Below are 22,712 nucleotides of genomic sequence, written 5' to 3' on the forward strand. Positions count from 1 at the left end.
TTAACTATAGTAATATTTCTGCCTGAATTTTGTAATAAAAGAATTTCAAGAAAATGTTTATATTTAATTACTCTGAAAAACAAACCAAACAGAACATTGGAGCAGCATTGTAGAAATATGTAAGCTAGTCAGTTTTTGAACTTCACATAAATAAACTGTCAAGGAAAATGGTAGTGTATCAGCAGCAAAAGTGCTGTTAAAACAACCAAAGACACCTATATAGACATTTAGGTTTTATTTTTATAAAAAAAGATCAGATTTATTAGTGCCAATGTATGTTCATATAAGGTAACAGAAACTAAGCTAATCTGAGTAGCAACTTACATCAAAGGATATCAAAATAATATTTTGTGTAGGTGAAACATAATACTTCATTTAAACTTGATTCTTGCCAACTAGAAGTCCTCATTATCTGTCTATGAAGCCTTTAAAGAAAAGTTGCTACAGTCAAACAGGGTCCTGATAGAACTTGGCACATAAAGAAACAGTTCAATTTTCACCCATACAATACCTCTCACTCCCCTGGAGCACTCATTCATACAATACTTACATAACGCATATACATTATGACTAAAGCCATGTATGGCCTAAAGCACATACAATATCTCAGTCCTAAATGTAATATATCTCTACATCAAAAGCAAGTCACTGTATTTACAGCAGATGATCTCGCTCTGCAGATGGGGCTTTTGCTTGAAGATCCTTCTGTCAGTGTACACTAAGGTACTTGTCATTGAATTATTCACCAAAGCAGAGGTTTATCTACAGGAAGATGTGTCTGACCATGTGCGAGGATTCTAAGGCAATAGTAGTAGTTGTTCCACAGGACTAGCGCTGCTGTTGCAACCCACTCTCCCCCAGAGCAGTAAAGCCTTCCGTTTCCAGATGCAGCCAGGCGTAGTGAGAGACATTCATGATCTGCAAGCTGTTGGCTCAAAAGTCTAGAACTTCTAGGTTGGTTTTTGTTTTTAATGTTAATGGAATAGCACCATAGGAATTCACTCTTGTTAGCAAACCTATCCTGGGTCTGTTCTGTTTTGCTTTTTTCGGTATCACAGATACTTCTACTCCCATTAAAAAAAAACAAACAAAAAAAAGTCTTTGGGAAACCTTCCTCTTGGATACTACTGCAGCTTCATTTCTGAGCCACTGAAGCAGACAATTAGCTCATTCACAAAGAGGTCTGAAGAAGTAAAGCTTAGTAGTGGTTCCAAATACACTGCTGAAAACAAATTCAATATGAAGAGTTTCAGATGATCCTTGATTATTTCTCTGTCTCATGGATACAGATTTTGATTCAGGACAGGTTTTCAATTCAGTCTTTTTCTATGTTCAGTGCAAAATAAGAGCACATCATCAGAGATAGCTTACTTAAACAGTAAACCAAACATATTCAGACGCACTGTTCAAATTCAGTCAACTAGCAATTGGGTCAACTAGTAATGACTGATGTAACAGTTCAGACTTCTCAGTCATTAGTAAAACAAAATACTCCAGAGAATAGTTATGTTTCAGAAGGAGGATTTTCCAGTTTCAAAACACTGATACCCTGATAGGATAGATGAATTAGTAAAAAATACAGAACAATGCAGGAAGACCTTCCCATTTTGTATCTTCTTTGAGATCCTTGTACACACCATAAGCAGGATACGAAGTCAAAGCAACTAGATATAAGAACAATATTTTGAGTGTGTAACCCAAAAGAGCTTTTTTTCTTTTCCTCCTGGCTAACAGACAATTGTCTGAAGGAAGAACAGTCTGCAAGGTCACTTCCCCTGAATGCAAATGATTGAATCTGCATGCATCCATGACAAATGTCAAAACACGAACAAAGCTCTTATGTTCTCCCTAAGTGTAAAGTCATTTCACAGGCTTTGCAGAGGCAGTCACGTATGGAGTCTGCACATCATCATCTTGACTATACCACCGGGACAGGTGATTTTCTATTTTTTTTATTTAAGTCTCTGGTTTATAAGTCATCATTTCAAATGAATTCATATAAAACATATTTGTGCTAATAACTTCAGGGTTTTGTTAAAAAAAGACACGCCTTCCTTGCTTTCAAATGTGCGTTCTTTCTTTGTCACCTTTCCTGGCACAGAGGTTCTTGTGTTATTTTTTGGTGCGCACACTATCTGGATATTTTATACTCCTGTATCGTATATGAAATCCTTTCTTGTTGATTGTATCATCAGTGTGAAAGTGAAGTAAAAGAGCTTCCCCTGCTGAATAGATTTCTTCTGGTGGCTAAAATAAATGAATAAAACAAATTATCTGTCCATTCAGTGTATTTATTCCTTTAATTCATATTTATTTTTTTTCTAATGGATATTTCTCTTTTCCTGTTAAGCCTTTCACTGGGTCTCACCTGGTGCCATCTAACATCATCAGAATACTTCCATCTCATTTAGCTCTTAATTATAGCATAGAAAAGTTTGAGACAGATTAAGGAAATCACAGCCTAAGGTCATAGAAGCTGGAGTTCAGCTTAAATCATGTTTACATTCTTACCTCCAGGTAGAAGTTTTGAAATTATCTGTTATAACTTTTTGCTTTTGTAGTAATGTGCATGTTTTAAATCTTGAGCTCTGAGCCTGAAAATTAGCTTTTCACAGAATCCAAATAAATGTAGCGCATCATACTTTCTGAATCTGATTTAGCTTCTTGAATTTGTATGGGGTAACTCTACAATCTTTTGTTATAAGAGAAAGAAAACAAGGCTGCTTGTTCTTTTGCCCTTCCCAGATATCTTCTATAGTTCTTTTGAGTTGTGTAAGTGACTGGTCAGAGTCATACACAATATTCTTAATCTAGATAAATAGCAGACTCAAGCACCTATTTTCCATCCTATTCTTCATAGACCTCATGATGGCCTGTTGTGTTACTGAAGCACACCGAGCAGAAATATAGCTGAACTACCAAGTCTTTAAAATTGACAAAGTGATAATAGATACTAACAGTGACCTTATTCCCCACTTCATTTTGGTATATTTGCTTTCAATAACTTTTCTATTAAATTCTGTCTTTCCTATGTGGTCTTGAAGCCACCCATCCATATGTGACCAAAACCAAACCAAACTAAACCAATGATTAAATCCAATCACTTCACCACAGTCACCCCCTTGTGTACACTTAACCCACTACTACCCCCAAAATGAAAACAAAATCAGCCCAAGGTTGAGCCATTCTCCAGCTTGCTGCCCTTCTACTCTACAAGGAAAAAGTATTGGTTTATGTAAAGTAGCAGATGCTGGGCTCAGTTGTTACACTTCCCTTGGAATACATTGCCTGCAGTTCAGTTGTAGCACTTTCCCTGCATCTTTAAGTGTTTAAAAAAGCTCTAAAAGCCAGTTAACAGGGAATTTATATGAATGACTGACATGTTTGATCCAGCACTGTGGCTGAATCAAAAAACTGACAAGTGGTTAATTAAGAGCTCCTGTCAAGGACTTTCAAACGTTTAATCCAGCCAAAGAATGCAAGCATAAAAATGTGTGTTTGCATCTGCACACATATGAAAAACGGAGGAAGATTTGTGGGATCATTGCACCAGCTTTCACAATGCAGGCAGCTAACAGAACAATGCAAGTTTAAAAGGATACAGCTTTTTTGGGATGCTATCTGGCCAGTTTCCTCCGTGCCTCACAGTTAGAAAATCGCAGAGGTACATATGGGATGACAGGGCTTTCTTAAGGCCTTTATTAATCACTAAGTTTAAGAGTAATTTTTTTTCCTTAAAACCAGATTTAGGTAGTAGATGAGCACACTATAAATGCTTCCCAAATTCTCTTCCTCCTATAAAATGTGACTTCTTCACTCAAATTGAAAAAAAAATTTATGTGATAATTTTCAACACTAGTGCATTTCTCTCTCTGCAAGGGAAAACAGCTTCTAACTCTTTTTTGTTGTTGTTGTTGGTTTTTGGGGTCTTTTTGAGTACTGATAAAGACTCCACTGTCAGCTATCTACAATTTAATAGAACACTACAATACTTTGGTCAAAGTTCAGATAAGAATGTCATTGAAAATAGTTCAAGGGAATGCTTGTACTACAAGAACATAAATTTATATTAAAAAAAGGAAAACAACACAAAGGGAAGCAGATAATCTAGTCTCTAGAACCTCACAGTTTCTTGACCCTTTCCTTCCTCTGCCCTGTCTTTCTTACTCTTTTTGTTCTGGAAATAAGAAGGGGGGAAATTGTACCAGGTTACTTACCCCAGATCCACAAAATCGACCAAGTCTCACAGCTGTCTTATCATAACCATCAAAGAGCTCCACATAATCATAGCCACAGTCTGCCTCTTCTTCAACCTCAAATGTCTGAAACATCAACTCCACTCGGTAGCCACGCTCTGCAACCAGGAGCCAGTCACAGTCTTCTTGGACTGGATAGTTGTTATCACCAAACTGGGCATGTGAGTACAGGTCTTTGAGCTTAGTTTCAGCTTTCAGCCGACCACCACACTCTACATGGAGGGAAAATAAAAATCATGAAAAAGAATTAGAACTTTCTTTTCATAGATCTCCAGTTTATTCAGGCTGAGCATATTTTTATGCCACAAGCAGTTCAATCAAAAAAAAAAAAAAAGGTATCAAGTGAAGTATTACTCAGTATGAATAAATCCCCATTATTCTGAGTTTTTCCTATATAAATTCTGTTTTATAACTACAGAGGATTATAAGGAATATGGTTCAAGTGGAACATTCTTTTGGCAGGCTTTGAGTAAAGGTCTGTGGCCCACAAGGCAAACATTGTTAAGTGGGGCATCCACATTTCAGCAGTGACAATGTTTCCACATGAGTGAGTTAATCACCTACAAATGGCAGGGCAGGATGAACTCTAGCACACATGTAATCAGTGATCGAGTGCAAAAGTGTTGTGCTTCACAAGACTGTCAGCTTTAACCATCATGCAGTGCCTGAGCATCAGCTTAACACTAAGCACCACTGCCAAGCTCACTAGATTGCTTGCTACATAGTTCATGGACATGAACAGGTCTTTACCTGCAAAAGACCACAGCCAGGAGAAAGCTGCTACTACCAAAGTCTCACAGTTAAAAAATCTGCTTGAGCCAGGTCTTGAGCAGGACAGCCTCCCTTTATGGTGAAGCCATGACTTAGGTCTAAATCTCTATTTGTACACAGTAGCAAAATGTATGTGGGGCTTTAGAGCTTGTTTATAACTGATTGAAAAGTTAATTTAAACATGAGTAAGTTGTTCTTCAGCCATTTTTCTTTTTTCTGAAAATGCACTGAGCAAGAGCAACAAAATGCAGTAGTTAATACTTTACCCTTTGTAAATATTTACAGCAGCTCTAACTAAAACTAGTATTCAACCCTACATAGGCCTGCAAATTAAGTGTAGGTGTTATGTATTTTCCACAATGCAATCAACAACACATGGAAAAATAAACTTAAAACAAAGAAATGCACTGTTTCTTATATTTCCATGAGATGGGTGCAGACTTTTTCAGTTTGAAAGCACAAAATTTTCAAGGGAAACAGGATAACATAGGTTTGTTCTTGGTGAGCAAGTGAAACTTCCCTTACAGCACCCATCAAAATACCAAGTGCAAATGAGCTTCAACCGAAACTTGATATTCACAAATTTAGATTCAATTCCTGTAAATAAATGAACAGATAAGTCTATCCATATTTTGATCAAATTCAGGTATTATATATTGATTATTTCATAATAGTCTGAAAAAAAATTGTAAGATTCAAACATTTCTGAGCTTTGGTAAATAGATACTTTCAATCTGACTGCAATATCATGGACTCCATAAACACGAAATATGACCAATTACAACATTATATTGTGACAAATCACATTTCACAGGGGAACTGATGACAGTAATGAAGACATTTTTAATTTTATTTTTGCAAAATGTGTGGCTTTTCTTAATAAGGAAACAAAGGAATCACAACAGGAAATATAAATTGTATCAGTAATCTATTATGCATAATCTGTTGTTCAATCTGAAATTTCTAAGTTCCTTTCTGCTTTTAAAGAACAGAGAGGAACACATGATAAAGGATATTTGTCAAATGAGATAGCTCAAGTGGTTATTTCTCACTGGTATTCTAATAAACTGATTTCCTTCCCTCCCCCCTCCCCCCTCTATTCTTGATTTTTTTTAATTTTATTTTTTTTCCTACTAGACTGGATTGTTACCAACATTAAGAACTTCTCCCTGCTTCAGACACAGAACAGCTGCTAAGGAGAGAATGTTTAATGAACTGTCCGTATTTCTTCCCTCTGCTTCCTACAGTGGGCAGGAGCTTAAAGGAGTGTTGTAGTAATACTAAGAACTGCAGAAAATGGCAATCCCCTTTCCTCTGCCCATCTCCTAAGGATTATCATCTTATATTTTAGGACAAAGTATTGGTTTTAGAAATTACATGTCAGCTTTCTAATTTCTTGTGACTAAGTTGTAGTTTCAAAAGTCTACATCTGGCTGGCACAATGTAGCACTGCTTGCTTAAACTCGATGCCAGAGCTAACCGAGCAGCACCACCCACCATGCTTTCCATTGTGCACATGTGGCTCCTCTGCTCTAGGTATGGTATACCCATCTGAGTGTAAAGAAATACTCTTGCACAACATCATTCAACAGACAGTTTCGCTTTTCTAGAGCAGCTAAGGAACAAAGCTCCTCTCGTTTCTGATCTCTCTAGAAGCTCTTGGGCTTCTTGCAAACATAAAAGCATATCAAGAGTAGTCTTTAGACTCTTTAACATGCTGAACAGATGGGAAAATCTTAAACTCACACTACCTGGGTTAATGAAAGAAAAGTATAAATTTGATTCAGCATTTCCAAATGGAATTATTACAGTCCTTTTGAAAGAGACATAGGTTCCTAAATAAAGTGACATCTGAGATGCCCAGACTTGTCAGAGACATCCTCCCCAAGGCTGACAGACAAAAACAGGACCTGCAGCCTCCTGCAGCAGTGGCCACACGCCAGGCACCATAAATGAGGCCGTCCAGAAAGAAACTAGGTGCTTGTTTTAAGGCAACAAAATCACTCCCTGAGCAATGATGCTTAATGTTCTGTCAGGAGCATTTTTATAAATTCCTTCTGGATGGGTTATGCCTTTTCAGAGAGCAGAAAATGTAACAGAATCTCTTTTAAAACTGCGTAGCACTTGGAAAATAGCATTTTATAAGCTTTGCTCCACCCAGGAGGATGAAGCCCTTTTTATCAAATGTATTTTTTCAAACTTTACTGCTTCTGCTGCTACAGTTTTTTTCCTGTTTGCTGAACTACTCAATGGAAATTTGGATAGTACTTAAGCCAAAAAGTGATACTGATTTCCCATCTGTAACATCATCAGGATCTACTAAAATAAGGTTGGTGAATCAATAAGATGCCAGAAACACAGCAGCACAGACACCTTCAGGCACAGCATCCAGTTACTCCTTCACTGCTGTTGTATTGAACAAGTGAGTTCTGCTAACAGGTCAGAAGCGAAGGGAGCAGCTGCCTCACCACTCCTTGTCTGCACAGCTATGCAGGATTAAGTACAACCTTGCCTACAATATTATCAATTATTATTTGCAAGAAATAATAAGGAAATACAATCCACTCTCTATACACTTGACAGGTATCTATTAATTCACTTCAAAACACAAAAGTAAAATTCACATAGAGCATCCATGTTTAGCTCAGCAGGAAAAGGCTGCAACATCTGAGTTGTCTCTTGTTCCAATGATACACCAAAGCAGATGCTGTTGATATGCTGTTCAACTTAGTCATAAGTTTGTGCAACACAGACGACAGAAATAATTGTCCTATCTTAAGGAGGCAAATGTTATCCACGACATTCTTAAGAACTAGGCAGATTTTATTCTTCAGACTCTCTCAGAAATGCACTGTTATGAATGCCAAGAAAGGTTTTACAGGAAGCCACATAAAACTCAACAGATATGTGGGAAATTCCAGCAAATCGTAAGATAACTAGCAATCTTCAGAAGTTAGGGACTATACGTTTGAACTTCTTTTACACAATGAGTGCACCAGTTCTGCAAACTGAAAGTGAAAAGAATAAATGAAAGAGTGGTTTTACAACATGTGTTTATAATAAGAGTTCTGACTTGTAACTATTCATCCCAAGGTAATTTAAAAATGAGCAGTTATTAACATTTCTAATTTTCCATCTAAGGATCGGGGTAACTGTGGTAAGGAAAAAAACCAGGCATTTTCCACAAGAAAAAGAATTGAATTACAGGTAGCTAAAGTTTTCATTTTGTAGGACATTTTGCAATCATAAAGACTGAACAGTTTATACACTGTTGCCTACTGTCTTTCTCTGCACAGGAAATTAATTTAATTGTAGAATTACTCTCAACAAAACAGAAGGGAAAAAATCATGATATTGATATACAAGGATTTTTTAGCTACACATCAATTTCATGAATACATCAAATGATATTATCAGTGATTAATCATGTTTATTACTATCTTCATAGTTTCATAGTTTCATAGTTTCATTCAGGGTTGGAAGGGACCACAAGGATCATCTAGTTCCAACCCCCCTGCCATGGGCAGGGACACCCCACACTAGATCAGGCTGGACAGAGCCTCATCCAGCCTGCTCTTAAACACCCCCAGGGACGGGGCCTCGACCACCTCCCTGGACAACCCATTCCAGGGTTTCACCACTCTCATGGTGAAGAACCTCCTCCTCACATCCAGCCTGAATCTCCCCACCTCCAGCTTCATTCCATTCCCCCTAGTCCTATCACTACCTGAGATCCTCAGAAGTCCTTCCCCTGCCTTCCTGTAGGCCCCCTTCAGATACTGGAAGGCGACAATTAGGTCACCTCGGAGCCTTCTCTTCTGCAGACTGTACAGCCCCAACTCCTTCAGTCTGTCCTCATAGGAGAGGTGCTCCAGCCCTCTGATCATCCTCGTGGCCCTTCTCTGGACACGTTCCAGCACCTCCACATCCCTCTTGTAATAGGGGCTCCAGAACTGGACACAGTACTCCAGGTGGGGTCTCACCAGGGCTGAGTAGAGGGGGAGGATCACCTCCCTCGACCTGCTAGCCACACTTCTCCTGATGCAGCCCAGGATCTGATTGGCTTTGCGGGCTGCAAGTGCACACTGAGAGCTCATGTTGAGCTTTTTGTCCACCAGCACCCCCAAGTCTCTCTCCTCAGGGCTATCCTCCAGCCAGTCACTGCCTAGCCTGTATTTGTGCCTGGGATTGCCTCGACCCAGATGCAGGACCCTGCACTTGCTCTTATTGAACTTCATGAGGTTGGCCTGTGCCCACCTCTCCAGCCTGTCAAGGTCCCTCTGGATGGCCTCCCTTCCCTCCAGCGTGTCTGCTGCACCACACAGCTTGGTGTCATCAGCAAACTTGCTGAGGGTGCACTCAATGCCACTGTCCATGTCCCCCACAAAGATGTTGAATAAGATAGGTCCCAGGACTGATCCCTGAGGGACTCCACTTGTCACTGGCCTCCACTGGGACATGGAGCCATTGACAGCCACTCTTTGGGTGCGGCCATCAAGCCAGTTCCTTATCCATCTAGTGGTCCACCCATCAAACCCATGTGTCACCAGTTTGGAGACCAGGATGTGGTGCGGGACAGTGTCGAAGGCTTTGCTCAGGTCCAGGTAAACGACATCAGTTGCTCGCCCCTCATCTATTAATTTTGTCACCTGCTCATAGAAGGCCACCAGGTTGGTCAGGCAGGATTTGCCCTTGGCAAAGCCATGCTGACTGTTCCCAATCACCTCTTCACTATTCTTTTGAGCGAGTAGTGACTCCAGGAGGATCTGTTCCATGATCTTTCCAGGCACAGAGGTAAGACTGACTGGCCTGTAGTTCCCTGGTTCCTCCTTCTTGCCCTTTTTAAAGATGGGGGCAATGTTTCCCCTTTTCCAGTCTGTGGGGACTTCACCAGACTGCCAGGACTTTTGAAATATAATAGAGAGGGGTTTAGCAACCTCATCTGCCAGTTAGTAACTGCTAACTACTATCTACTAGAACATACATTTATATTTTCTGCATTAATGTTTATTAACAAATAATGAATGAATAACAATGAAGTCTGGAAAGTAAAGACAGACATCACGATCGAAGAAGACACCAACACAAACAACAAAACAAATAAAAATCCCCCCAATCCTCCCCGTTTTACATCAGGCACTAGAAGTTCAGAGATTCAGCAGTAGGGGTCGCTGTAAGCCAAGCAACACCGGGAAATAAACGTAAGCGCTGAAAACATCCCAAGAAATTCGTCCATGCAATTGCAAAACACTCCTTTCAATTTCAGAGATTTCTGCCAAAGAACGAAATTAGATGGCAAGTATGAAGGAGACTATATTATTAAGATCCTAAGAAAGTCTTCAGTATTGTTTTTTCTTACTCTTCTTTGGCTTGCCCTTCCTTTCTAGCTCTACAGGAGAGTAATTGCTGTTTACACAAAACCTAAACTCTTGTTTAAGTTAGAACAGGGAAGTAACAGAGGTCCATCACATCCCAGTGAAGTACTGCCATTATGAATACAATGAAAAGGTACTAAGTATTTTACAAACTAATGGCATCATCTCCAAGAGAGATCTCTTTGACTGTCCATGCCAGTATCTACTTTTTATCAGCTTTTGTTTCAGAATCTTTTAAATGCTTACATATGCGTGAGAGGACAAAGAAACTTGTAAAATATTAGAGAATGCATTCTGCAACCTCAGACTTTTCCTGTTATCCTTAAGGTTATATTAGATTTAGTTGTAACATCGTCTTATCTATTAACTCATTCCATTCCTATAAAAGAAATGCCTGAGTATCTTCCACTGTAGAACAATGAGCAAGTTATTAGAAAACCACATCCTGATTTTCTGACCTGTAGAGTGTGCTGCTTGGAAGCCTTTTCTTTGTACTGATGCATCAGAGACAAAGCGTAGAAACATTTTGTTTCCTGTAGCAATAAGAGGTTCTGGTATCTTACTGCCACATAAGCGTCCCAGAATTGGTGACTTCTCAGTTTCACCATCAAACACTTCCAAGTGGTCGTAAGCACATTCTTGATGTTGTTCTATCTCAAACTCATTGAAGGTCTGGGGGTGTGGGAAAAAAAGCAAAATGACTTAACATAGTACAGGGTTTACTGTATTTGTACGGTACATAGAAATTGTTGGTATGTTTCAGAATACAAAGTAGATACTGTTAAAATGACAGACTAAACATTACCGCCCCTACAAGCCCATAGCTTTGAATAACATACTGATTTTAAGACGACAAACTTCAAGAGGGAATCATCCTTCATACAGAAAAATATTAGAACATTTATAGCCAATGAGTATCTTATCTCTTATAGAGAATATTAAATCTAGAAAACAGTGGCCTTTCTGTTGAGTTTGCACTGCTTGTAGAATTATTGCAAATTTCAGAGAACATTCAAAACAGAAAAAAAAATCAAACAAATACAAATAAACAAACAAAACCCCCCAAAACCCTGAAATCATTGGTTCTTCAGGCAGGTGAGGACTGATTGAAACATCTGCCAAATACAATGCACACCACTTTATTTTATTTTTTAAACTTACCTGATGCCATAACTAAAGCCTTTGAGAATGACCTTTCTACATTAACGGTTATGTATCGAAATTGTATTTTTAACCTATTTATTTCTTTCATTATTACAACACTATTTCAGGCTGCACTCTTCATAGTAAGATCACATTTTTGCTAGCAAAATGAAAAATAACAAAGTTCTGTTAATTATTTATTTAAAATACTTCACTTGTCCTTGACTCTCCCAAGAAAATTCAGTACTTTACATTCACACACTTAACTTCAAATCTGTGATGCTTCTTCTACACTTCAAAACATTTATCTTAAGTTTCTGTGATCCAAGGGATTATTAGTCTGTCTCAGTGCTCATGGCAGCTTGTAAGGACAAATTTGGGTCTACTAAAAATTGCAAATTTCAAGTCATTTGGAGTGAGTGTGGCCAACTTACTTTTACAAACATTTGGAGTTTAGATTTCTCAAACTCAGAGTGTTCAATATCAAAGGTATTTTTCAAAAGTGCCCTAACCTGAGAAAACTTAAAGCCACATACAACTTATTCCTGCTTTTCAAATATGGAAGACAGTCTTCCAAGACTGGACTGGTATCAACAAATTTATTTCAAGGGGACATCTAAAAGATTTCAGACAAGACTTTTTGACCAGGGCTGCAAGAAGTATGAAGTTTAGTACCTGGTAACTTCTGTCATGTAAACACTGAGAAGGTAGTATACACATACATCTCTGAATTTTCTGAAATACACCAGAATTTAAAGTGAAATTCAGACTCTGTTCTGTTCAACAAGATAACATAAAAATGATCCCATGAGTAACCATATAGCTGTCTGGTTATAAAAAAGCCCCAAACACTCAAAGATTAAGAAGCAATATTAAAAAGAATAAAACTGAACTGTGAAATACTAAGCAAATAGAATTATGCATTCTATCTGGTACATGAAAACAAATCTGAACTACCAAAAATTCCATGTGGAAACCAGACAGCATGTGTAAAGCTGCTGAGTTGTGGAAAGTGAAGAGCTGCGTGCTGCAGCGGACAGAGGTTCATTTCACAAGAAAGTTGGGAGTCTTACAGTAAGGGTTTGAAACTGCAGAGACAGTTGAAACAGCTGTACAGCAGTCCCTCCTGCTTCTCTTAAATTGTAGTCAGATACCCTACTTTTATGATGCCAAGTACATGTTGTCATTTATACCCAAATAAAATCTGATAAATTTTAACAGACCCAAAAACCAGAAAGCTGAGAGACTGTAAGGGGGTTAGTTAAATATAGAACTGAGTCAAGCCAACTTGGAATCAACAGGAGCAGTAGATGTGATCCAAGAGCTGCCTTCAGAACTTTGTTTTCTTTCAGAGGGAAATCATATCAGGTTTGTTCACATCAGTACAAAAGGAAGTACTTCTCACCACAAGAAACTCCTATTCTATATAATATTTGATTTTTCACTGGGATTTCTAAGCCTGAAGTACATGTTACATTGTCACAAAGAAGAATAGAAAAAAAATCCTGATATTTCAAAAAGCCCAGAAATCATATTTTTATTCCCCAATCCCCCAAGTGGTCAATTCCCAGCAGTGGAATAAGAGTAGGCTTGAAAGAGGAGAAGTAATAGAAATTTTTCTTAAAGGTAACTATAACTGAACAGGAAAAATACTTTGGAATACCACCATGACTACAGTTCCCATTTTGACAGTATCATTAGTAGGCATGGTACTCAGTAATGTTACATACAGCTTCTGAACATTCAGACTTTTCTATCTATAGCACTCAACTGAGATATGTTGGTGGAAGTCACGGATAGTTGCCTGAATAAGACATTTAAGTCTGTCTCTTATAAACATCTAGCTGATTAGCTTATGAAAATCACTCTCTGGTACATACATTTTCAAAGCCATTTTTATCCACACATTTAATATAACAATTATGATGGACCTGGGGGTGCTGGTTGATGGTAGGCTTAACATGAGCCTGCAGTGTGCCCAGGCAGCCAAGAGGGCCAATGGCATCCTGGCCTGCATCAAGAACAGTGTGGCCAGCAGGAGCAGGGAGGTCATTCTGCCCCTGTACACTGCACTGGTTAGGCCACACCTCGAGTCCTGTGTCCAGTTCTGGGCCCCTCAGTTTAGGAAGGATGTTGACTTGCTGGAACGAGTCCAGAGAAGAGCAACAAAGTTGGTGAGGGGTTTGGAACACAAGCCCTATGAGGAGAGGCTGAGGGAGCTGGGGCTGCTTAGCCTGGAGAGGAGGAGACTTAGGGGTGACCTTATCACTCTCTACAACTACCTGAAGGGAGGTTGTAGACAGGCTGATGATGGTCTCTTCTCCCAGGCACCCAGTACCAGAACAAGAGGACACAGTCTCAAGCTGCGCCAGGGGAGGTTCAGGTTGGATGTTAGGAAGAAGTTCTATACAGAAAGAGTGATTGCGCTATGGAATGGGTTGCCCGGGGAGGTGGTGGAGTCACTGTCATTGAAGGTGTTCAGATGGAGACTTGACGGGGTGCTTGGTGCCATGGGTTAGCTGTTTGGGTGGGTTGGATTGGTTGATGGGTTGGACACGATGATCTTGAAGGTCTCTTCCAACCTGGTTTGGTTTATTCTAATAAAGGTTTATTCTAATAGGCTCTTTAATGCTCCAAATGCTTAACTTCAGCCTTTTCAGGAAAAGACTTTTCAATGATTATCAGAGTGAAAGCAATCACAGTAAAAGCTTTGTTTCTGTACACACACCACCCTCAAAAAAAAGAAGCACAGTCCCACAATTGATGTACTTTGTTACCATGAAGAAATGAATTATCTCCTTGTTCAATTTGACTAAGTGAACTGTGAAGAATAAACTTAACTATGGTATGAAAGCCCAAGAAAAAGTATTTATCTATAATGGAAGCGTGGTATTAATATTATTGATAAGGCATCTTGCTGTACTACACAGACTTTAAAAATATTGTACACACAGAACTTACCAGATTGACCCTACTTAGTTGCACAAAAAAAAAAACAAAAAGGTGAATTTCAGACTCTAAATTATGGAGGCATTTTTGCAAAATTCTGTCCAGTAAAATTCTGTCAATTTTTTTCCAATTTCACTGGCAAAAGCCAATTTAAAAACCTTTTTTCTTTTTTATTTTTTTTTTAATCACATTATATAACGTTTCATTGAAAATGTCCAAATGGTGGAATTTTGCCTGCTGAGGCTAAAAGCCCTTGTCTAGCTGGCTTTGGCTTATTCAGCCAGGATGAAGACTGCTTCCTCAGAAGCAGTAGTAGGAAGGTTGCCTAAATCAAAAAAATCTGTTTTTCACCCTTTGAATGGATAAAACAACACAATGCTCATTTTCCATCACCCCCCACCCCCTAAACAGTTTGATCATTTTACTTCTGGTGAACAAGGATCAAAAAACTACCCCACTGCAGCACCAGTAGTTACGAGATGGCAATATTCTTTTCATCCCTTCATCAATATTGGCTCTTCCTTCTGTTTCTCTGAAGCAAACACAATCTCTCTTCATAAGGTTATTTGCTCCAAAACATTTGTTATATCAATTTATCTGATTTTAAAACGTGTAAGGCCAGCTTTTATAGCTGTCCCCTGAATACTTTGGCTAAAGGAACACCAGGGCTGAGTTCAAAGCAGAAAAGCCCCCTTGACAGGTCCATGTCTGTGGCTTCGTACAAGGGCTATGTAACCTCAGTAGATCTGCAAAGCTTCCCAAGCTGTGATAGCTCGTTTTCAGCCACTAGCACTGTCCTCAGCAACTGGACACAAAGGTCACTTAAGAAGTCTTCTTAGCCTGCTCATCTACTTATGTTCAATTTGGAGCGATTTTTAAATGAGGAGTCCAGGCTCTTGGTTTTTGTATATTCTGTGTTTCCTTAAGAAATGCACAGCAGAAATGCAGAAGTAGTGTGGACAGGACTGTTCATAACTTCTAATGTTGCTTATTCTATAATATTGAATAGAATAGAATAAACCAGGTTGGAAAAGACCTTTGAGATCACTGAGTCCAACCTATCATCCAACACTATCTAATCAACTAAACCAGGGCACCAACCGCTCCATCCAGTCTCTCCCTAAACACCTCCAGTGATGGTGACTCCACCACCTCCCTGGGCAGCCCATTCCAATGGGCAATCACTCTCTCTATAGAACTTCTTCCTAACATCCAGCCTAAACCTCCCCTGGTGCAGCTTGAGACTGCGTCCTCTTGTTCTGCTGCTGGTTGCCTGGGAGAAGAGACCAACCCCCACCTGGCCACAATCTCCCTTCAGGTAGTTGTAGATGGCAAGTTTGTGTAAATGACTACAATGTCAAAACCTTGTGCAAATATTATAAATTGCAATAATGATATAGTAAAGTCTGACAAGAACAAAGTATTTCTCCTGCCCTTTGCTGTCCAGACTATTTACAGCCACCGCAAACTGTAACTCACAGTTGAATAGTCCCAGTTGGCCAGGAATCAAGCAGGTTTTTAAAACAGCGTACCTCTGGGCTACAAACTGATAGTAAAGTTCAGTACCAGTTCGGTATCATTGAGTAGGCATTTTAGAAGCAGGTATGACTGGAGAAAAGAGATAAATGAAGAGTAGGCAGAGACTTACCAATTTGACCCTCTGCCCAGGGGTGGCACTGATTTCCCATGTGCACTCCTTTCTGCTGGGGTACTTGTCAGGCCAGTTGGGACTTGTGATGATGCCATTGGGACTGTGGATCTTCTGTTCACACTCAGCTGTGCCAATAGTGATAACATCAGTTAGTCTGGGGGGGGATCTGCCTTTTTTGGAGGGGTGTTTTTTGGTTTGTTGATTTTTTTATTATTTTTTGGGGGTGTGTGTGCTTTGTGTGTGTGTGTGTTTGGTTTGGTTTGTTTGTCAGGGGACCTGCTGAATGGAAAGGATCTTCAGGAAGACAGCTAAGTATGTTCTACAGCATGTATGATCATGTTCTTCCTTTTCAGTACATGCTTTATGGCAATTAACATAGCATGCTTGCTTATTGATTGCTGTTTACAAAATACTTCAATTTTATTTTATTTATTTAAAGCATTATAAAGGATTATATATAACTAATCAAGTATTTTGCCATTCCCCCCATTCTACATCCAGCTATGAAAATCCAGGCAAGATATCTTGCTACTCTAACTTAAAAAAGATATTTAACAATTTTTCTCTCTTCTTGCTGCAGCTACAGAGAAATAATTTTCACTTCTAAACCACAGTTTCTATGGACAAACGTACAATTAGAAAACAACTAAGATGAAACTGTATGAACCAAGAACAGCTTAGTCATTCACATCATAACTGAATCACTCAAAGTTCACCTCTGTGAATAAATACAAACACCTAAACTTGAAGGAGGCACAAAATAAACTGGCTTCATTTGGTATTTATTTTTTAAAACATCTCAGATGGCTTTATAAACATTACAAAGGGTACATCTTAACTCACAGATTAAATCCATGCTAGAATACAGCCTGGAGCAATTATAGTAACCCACATGATATTCCACATTTAAGGTTCATTTGCAGATAACCTAAACTCAAGCCCCAAAGCCTACTAATTTCTTGTAAGTAGCCACACCTTGAGACAGCAAGATGTATAGGGACCCAACCTGAATTTAGATTGTCTGAATATGTCCCATAATATAAACTCATAAAGGGCAGTTACAGATTCAAGCTGACTGCAAGGAGACTAACTACTATTAATAGACACAAATGGCAACTTTAACAGGCTTCTCTCCAGAAACTCTCCGTATTTAATACAGCATTAGAGAAATACTCTATTGCAGCTTTAAATGTTCTACATTTCAGATAACTATTGAAAGTAGCACTCTCTCCCAGATATCCCAAGATTTCCAAATTGCATTTCCAAAGGCCCCAAACTCAGCCACACAAAAATCCTGGGGATGAAGTGGATGGGAAAGGTGGAGTGCGGAGTATTTAAGCCCAATTGCCTAAGCTGCCATTACAAAGACATTCTTCTTTATTTTCTTTGGAAGGACAGCTGTACATAATTTTCTGCAAGACAGTTGTGCAATCAAGCATTCAAATACCTTACTACTTACCTTCCTTGCAGTCATGTTTGTTTTCATGTAGCACAAATCCATTTCGACACTGGCAAACATAGCTTCCTACCGTGTTGATGCACTCATGCTGGCAGCCACCATTGTCCTTTGAACACTCATCCTTGTCTAGGAAACACACAAGAGGGTTGGATGAATACAAAAGTGAGCAGTAGTCCTAGCTACCAAGAGAATATGGTTTAGAGCAGTGTTTGGGTCCAGCAAAGGATAAGCTAAGGCACAGTCACTCTTCTTTACATGACAGTTTTGTGGTACCATAGTTCTACGCACTCAGTGCTCAGCATGAAGCATTGCACCATGGCACAAATACTGTCTCATCTTTCTGGGGAAGGAGGAGTATTTTCTAAGCAGGCAGGAACAAACAAGCTACATTAAAGAAGATAAGACAGTTACCATTGTTAACTGTTTCAAGTGGTCTATCTGCTAAAATTTTCAAAACTATCTCAACCAAAGCTTTATTTCAGAAAGAACTGGAGTGTAATTTATGGACAATACAAAGTACTCCAACTTCATGTAAATTTCTCAGTTTAATGGCAGTATGTTGAAAGGAATATGTAGGCCAAATCAGGTTTCAAGCACTGCACATGGAACATGTAAGAAAACAAGGATTTAATATAAACCTTTTTAGTAAGTTGATTTCCCCCCACACCTCCCCCAGCAGAGTGACAGTGTGCATTGTTTTTAATGAATCTGGACATTACAGAACATCACAAAAAGAAAAACATTTCATTAAAAAGCATACAAAAGAAATTGGCATTAGTTATTTCAAGGATATCTACAATATAGTGTGCAGTTCTGTTTATTAACATATAATCCTTCAAAAGAGCTTTTAGTGTCTTAGAAGCAAAGCAGACAGTAGGGGAGGAAATATGATTTGCATTAAACAGCTACAAATTCATGGCATGGACAAAAGCCAAACTAGATTAACAGGCTGTCATTCTAGCAAGAGGCCTCAGCTGCCACCCTTCCATGTCACTCAGCTGTTGTCATTTTAGGTGAGGCTGGTCCATTTAAAAGAGGCAGACTGGTCCTGACATCTACATATATATACGCAGACATGTATAGATGTATGAATAAGCATATACCTATATATATATATATATATATGAATCTTGAGATATAAAACTATATGCCTGTAGAAAATATATACAAGCATACACATAAACACACACGTTAAAAAATCCTAGATCTTGTAAATTATGTCATTTCAACACGCAAAAGAGAGGAGGAAAAAGAGCAAAGAAATTGTGGTCATCTCAGAATTCCAGTTGTCATGGGGCTGGAATGCAAATCATTCAACCTCTTCAGACTCATGGCCCTTGGAAAGCAACAGCAAGCATTATCTTCAAACAAGGTAACATGTGATCTTGCAGACTTTAGTAGGCACAGTAAGAATTCTACAGATTACAAGCTACTATGGATAATTTGTCTCTTTTTGTTGTTTTACCCATGTATTTTTCCCTGCCTTTATTGCTCGTATTTGGTAACAACAAAGGAAATTGACCTTTACTGCTCATATTCAGTAACAGGAAGGAAGCTTGCATTATAATTGCATACACTTCAGCTTTATCTGCCAAGATGTATGCAACAATTGACCTGTTGACTTGCAGGTCTTGCCATAAAAATCAGCTTCTACTTATAATACATGATGACAATGCATATTTATAGATAAATTCTGCAAGTCAAACCCAAGCACCCGCTGCATTTTGTCCTGTAAATCTCAAATCTGTTTGTGCTGACAACTTTGGAAAGGTTTTTACAGATGTGAAGGTTAAGAAATGGTTGAAAACAGAAGTAGCTCCCTGAATCACAGATTTATACTAGTTGTCATTTTGATGATGAAAGAAGAATGAAAGTTCAATGTTTATGCACTCTACAATGTAAGTCCTAGACTAAGGTATAACAAAGTTATGATTTTTCATCTTTGCAAAAGCAAACACTACTATAATTTCATCCTGTGCTGCAAGTGAAGCATAGTAACAAGCGAATGAGAAATTAGTTACAATGTAAACAAACCTCTTTACTATTTCCCCTCCTAAGCATTAGCTCGTAGTTTTCTACCAAAACAACATAAATGGAAGGCAAGCTCAATATGCATTCAAGTTAGGCTTTCAAGTACAGAGTAGGTCCACAAATTATAAATAAAAACCCTGTCCATTTGCATCTTGATCCACCAAACTGTGTGAAAATACTGCAAACTATTTTAACATTAAATAACCTTATATTCTGTAAAATATTCTCTTAAGGGACAAGTGCAGGGGCAAACAGTCCCATGTTGGATCTCCTCAGAAATAAAACAATGGACAGAAGGTAGAAAGGAGAAGCTTCAAAACATATTTGAATACAATAATTACTTGTACATAGTTAATCAAGGATGCAACTGTTGAACGAGCCTTCCTCACACTTCATAATTCAGAACAGACTTTCTGTCAAATTGATCGCCCCGCTTCAAAATTCATGAAAAAACAATTAGTGTGTATTAGTTATAGGAACAAATGTTTTGCCATGTACAAACAAAGCCATTTGTTATGTTGACAGATGGAAATGAGTCTCCCAGTTTGGAATGGATACTTCCTTTCTTTCTCATTTCAGTACTTAGTAGAGGGAAAGATCCATTCTCAATCAAATATTAGATTAAATCATTCAGAGGACAAATAGTCATACCTCTGAGACCCTCAGAGGCCACCAGTCTGTGAATAATATGTACTTGGCTTGAAGGGACCTGTACCAAGTCCTCACAAGATTCAAAACCAAAAATTTTCCTCTCTGCAGACAGCTTTCTTGTCTGTGGAAAAAAATTGTAACAGGATGGCACCAGAGATGAGTTTGTGCTCCAAACCAGATTTTGTCAAGGCCTGAAACATTCTAGCTTTCCCTTTTAACTGCCCAATGAATCATCACACCCACCCCCCCCAAAAAAAATGCCCTAAGAAAGCTCAACTGTACATTACATCAAACACTTTATATGGTTTGAATGATTGTGCAAAGAGTCATGTTTATTTAAAACACATAACTCTAAAACTTATGATAAATGGAAGCAGTTCAGTGACACATAATATCTCTGGGTTTTAATCGTATTACTATGCAAAGGCTGATCTAAAGAAATCATTTGGCTATCTTCTTGGAAACATCACAGAAAAAAATTATACATTATTATTGTCTTTTCTTTTTCCTCCCTAGAATACATTCATGGAGTTATTTTACACTCCTCTAATAATTATGGGCCCAGTAGACTGCAGGAGATCACTGTCTTGTAATGAGAGAAGAAGAAAGAGGGAAGAGGACAAGAAAGACAGAGGGAAAAAGAATAAAAACCTAATTACTGGAGGCTTTTACCTTTGATCAATGAACATGTAAAAAACAATTAATATATCATGAGTCTGTAGTTTCTTCTCTGTATCCAAGAAACTTGATTATAAATATACCAGAGTATCTTTGGAGATTAGCTAATTCCTGCAACAACTCACAACTGAGCTTTCTTGAGAACTGCCCTATCAAATATAAATTTTACAGAATGTAGAAAGGAAAAAAAAAAAAAAAAAAAAAGTTTTTCTCACTTTCCAGTAGCACCTGTCTGGCTGTTAACACCATTTTACAGCCCAAAATGTAATTGCATGTTGTCTTATACAAACATAAATACCTTCCTAACACAGGTCATCTGTTGCCCTATGTCACTGTTTGCTTTCACAGTTTATCACAACGGGTTCCAACCACTCAAAGACTGCTTTCTGTCGTCTGAGCTGGAGCTGGGCCATGTTTTCTCAACTGTAGTTGTGGCTGCAGAATTCACTACCAAAGAACTCGCAATAAAAAAAGTTCTTTGGCTACGCTTGAGGAACACGTTACTTTTCCTAATTTTCAAACTAAGCTGACTATCCACCTGTCCCTCTTGCTGACTGCTGCACATGTCCCTTACTGGTGAAGAGACTGCAAGATGTAGAAATTTATTAATTACTGATTTTTTTTTTTTCTTCATGATGTACCTCTTTAAAGCTAAATGCTTACATATATTTATATTGTGATTTAATTAATAAAAATGCTTTCCAGCAAGTATCTTAGACACTAAATATTTCTCCACAGATGTCATTCCAGAAGTATAGTATTCTGAAGACAGCTATAGGCAAAACAACCCAGTCCCACCTCACCATTTGAACAGTGATCAGCTACAAACTCCCAAAAGTCAAAAAGTCTCAGGTTCATTCTTCACTGACAGACCAATAGTATATTATGTCCATATTAAGGAATTCAAGAGTAAGAATGTTATGGGGCTTTCTGACAGCCACCAGGACTTTGTCTGATGAATTATTCAGAGATGAAAACCTCTTTTCAGATACTTTAATTTCAGAAGCTTGAGTGGTCTCAAGCATTACAAAATTTTGTTTTTGATCAGGAAATATTGTCAAAAGGGGAAAGTTAGATAACATGGAAGAATAGAATCTGCAAGGAATTATAACAACTGGAACTGAATTGAGAAAGAATAAAACTAAAATACCCAGTATTTGAACTCATGAAATGTAAGGATGCATTATGAAGCATTTAGTAAATGTGCATCCTTATGACCACAAAGATTATGTGCAAACTATCTTTCTTTAAAGAGCATTATATATATCCTATATCTCAGACATAATACACTTCTATTCATTAAAAAAAGACACATTAACTCAGACCTATTCCTGGCTAATGAATTTATTCTGGTGATCAATGAAGCAATTTAAAGCTTGTGCATATCACCAGGAAAAATCTCTTTTCATCTGAGGAGGTGAAACATTTCATTCAGAAATGAAAAATACAAGGGAAATGATTAAGGAAGATTACAATCTCTTGATGCTATGATCTCCATAACTCCACAAATTATAGCCCAGTTTTTCCCCAACATACACCACTGGCATGATTTCTTCCAAGAGCATACACATGGCATTAATAATTTTATAAATGGCCATAAAAATAGACAGACATGTCTAAAAAACAACTATCACCGTAAAGAAAACCAAAACATACTGGCACGTGTATAAATGTTCAACACGTCCATAATAGAGATCTTATGACTTGAAGAGCTTATGAATTACAACACTATCAGTGACAATCTTATT

The 22,712-nt window shown here is 38.3% G+C and overlaps 1 protein-coding gene across 6 annotated transcripts in view; it reads right to left on the reverse strand.

Moving 5' to 3' along the window:
• Window positions 1–245: 245 nt before the first annotated feature.
• The window catches only part of TLL1 (tolloid like 1), a 126,613-nt gene continuing 104,146 nt past the window's right edge, over window positions 246–22,712 (reverse strand). For 5 of the 6 annotated variants that reach the window (XM_068137138.1, XM_068137141.1, XM_068137140.1 and 2 more), the window contains 5 exons: window positions 17,605–17,730; window positions 16,143–16,270; window positions 10,861–11,074; window positions 4,218–4,468; window positions 246–2,247 (listed from right to left, as the gene is read on the reverse strand). In XM_068137138.1, the coding sequence (XP_067993239.1) occupies window positions 2,113–2,247; window positions 4,218–4,468; window positions 10,861–11,074; window positions 16,143–16,270; window positions 17,605–17,730 (854 nt within the window). In that variant the 3' untranslated portion in view covers window positions 246–2,112. Of the gene's footprint in view, window positions 2,248–4,217; window positions 4,469–10,110; window positions 10,300–10,860; window positions 11,075–16,142; window positions 16,271–17,604; window positions 17,731–22,712 lie in introns of those variants that run through there. The other variant, XM_068137139.1, reaches the window with a different exon arrangement.

Source organism: Melanerpes formicivorus, unplaced genomic scaffold, assembly GCF_026170545.1.
Source record: "Melanerpes formicivorus ecotype bairdi unplaced genomic scaffold, bMelFor1.0.p_v2 SCAF_4, whole genome shotgun sequence".
Lineage (NCBI taxonomy): Eukaryota > Metazoa > Chordata > Aves > Piciformes > Picidae > Melanerpes > Melanerpes formicivorus.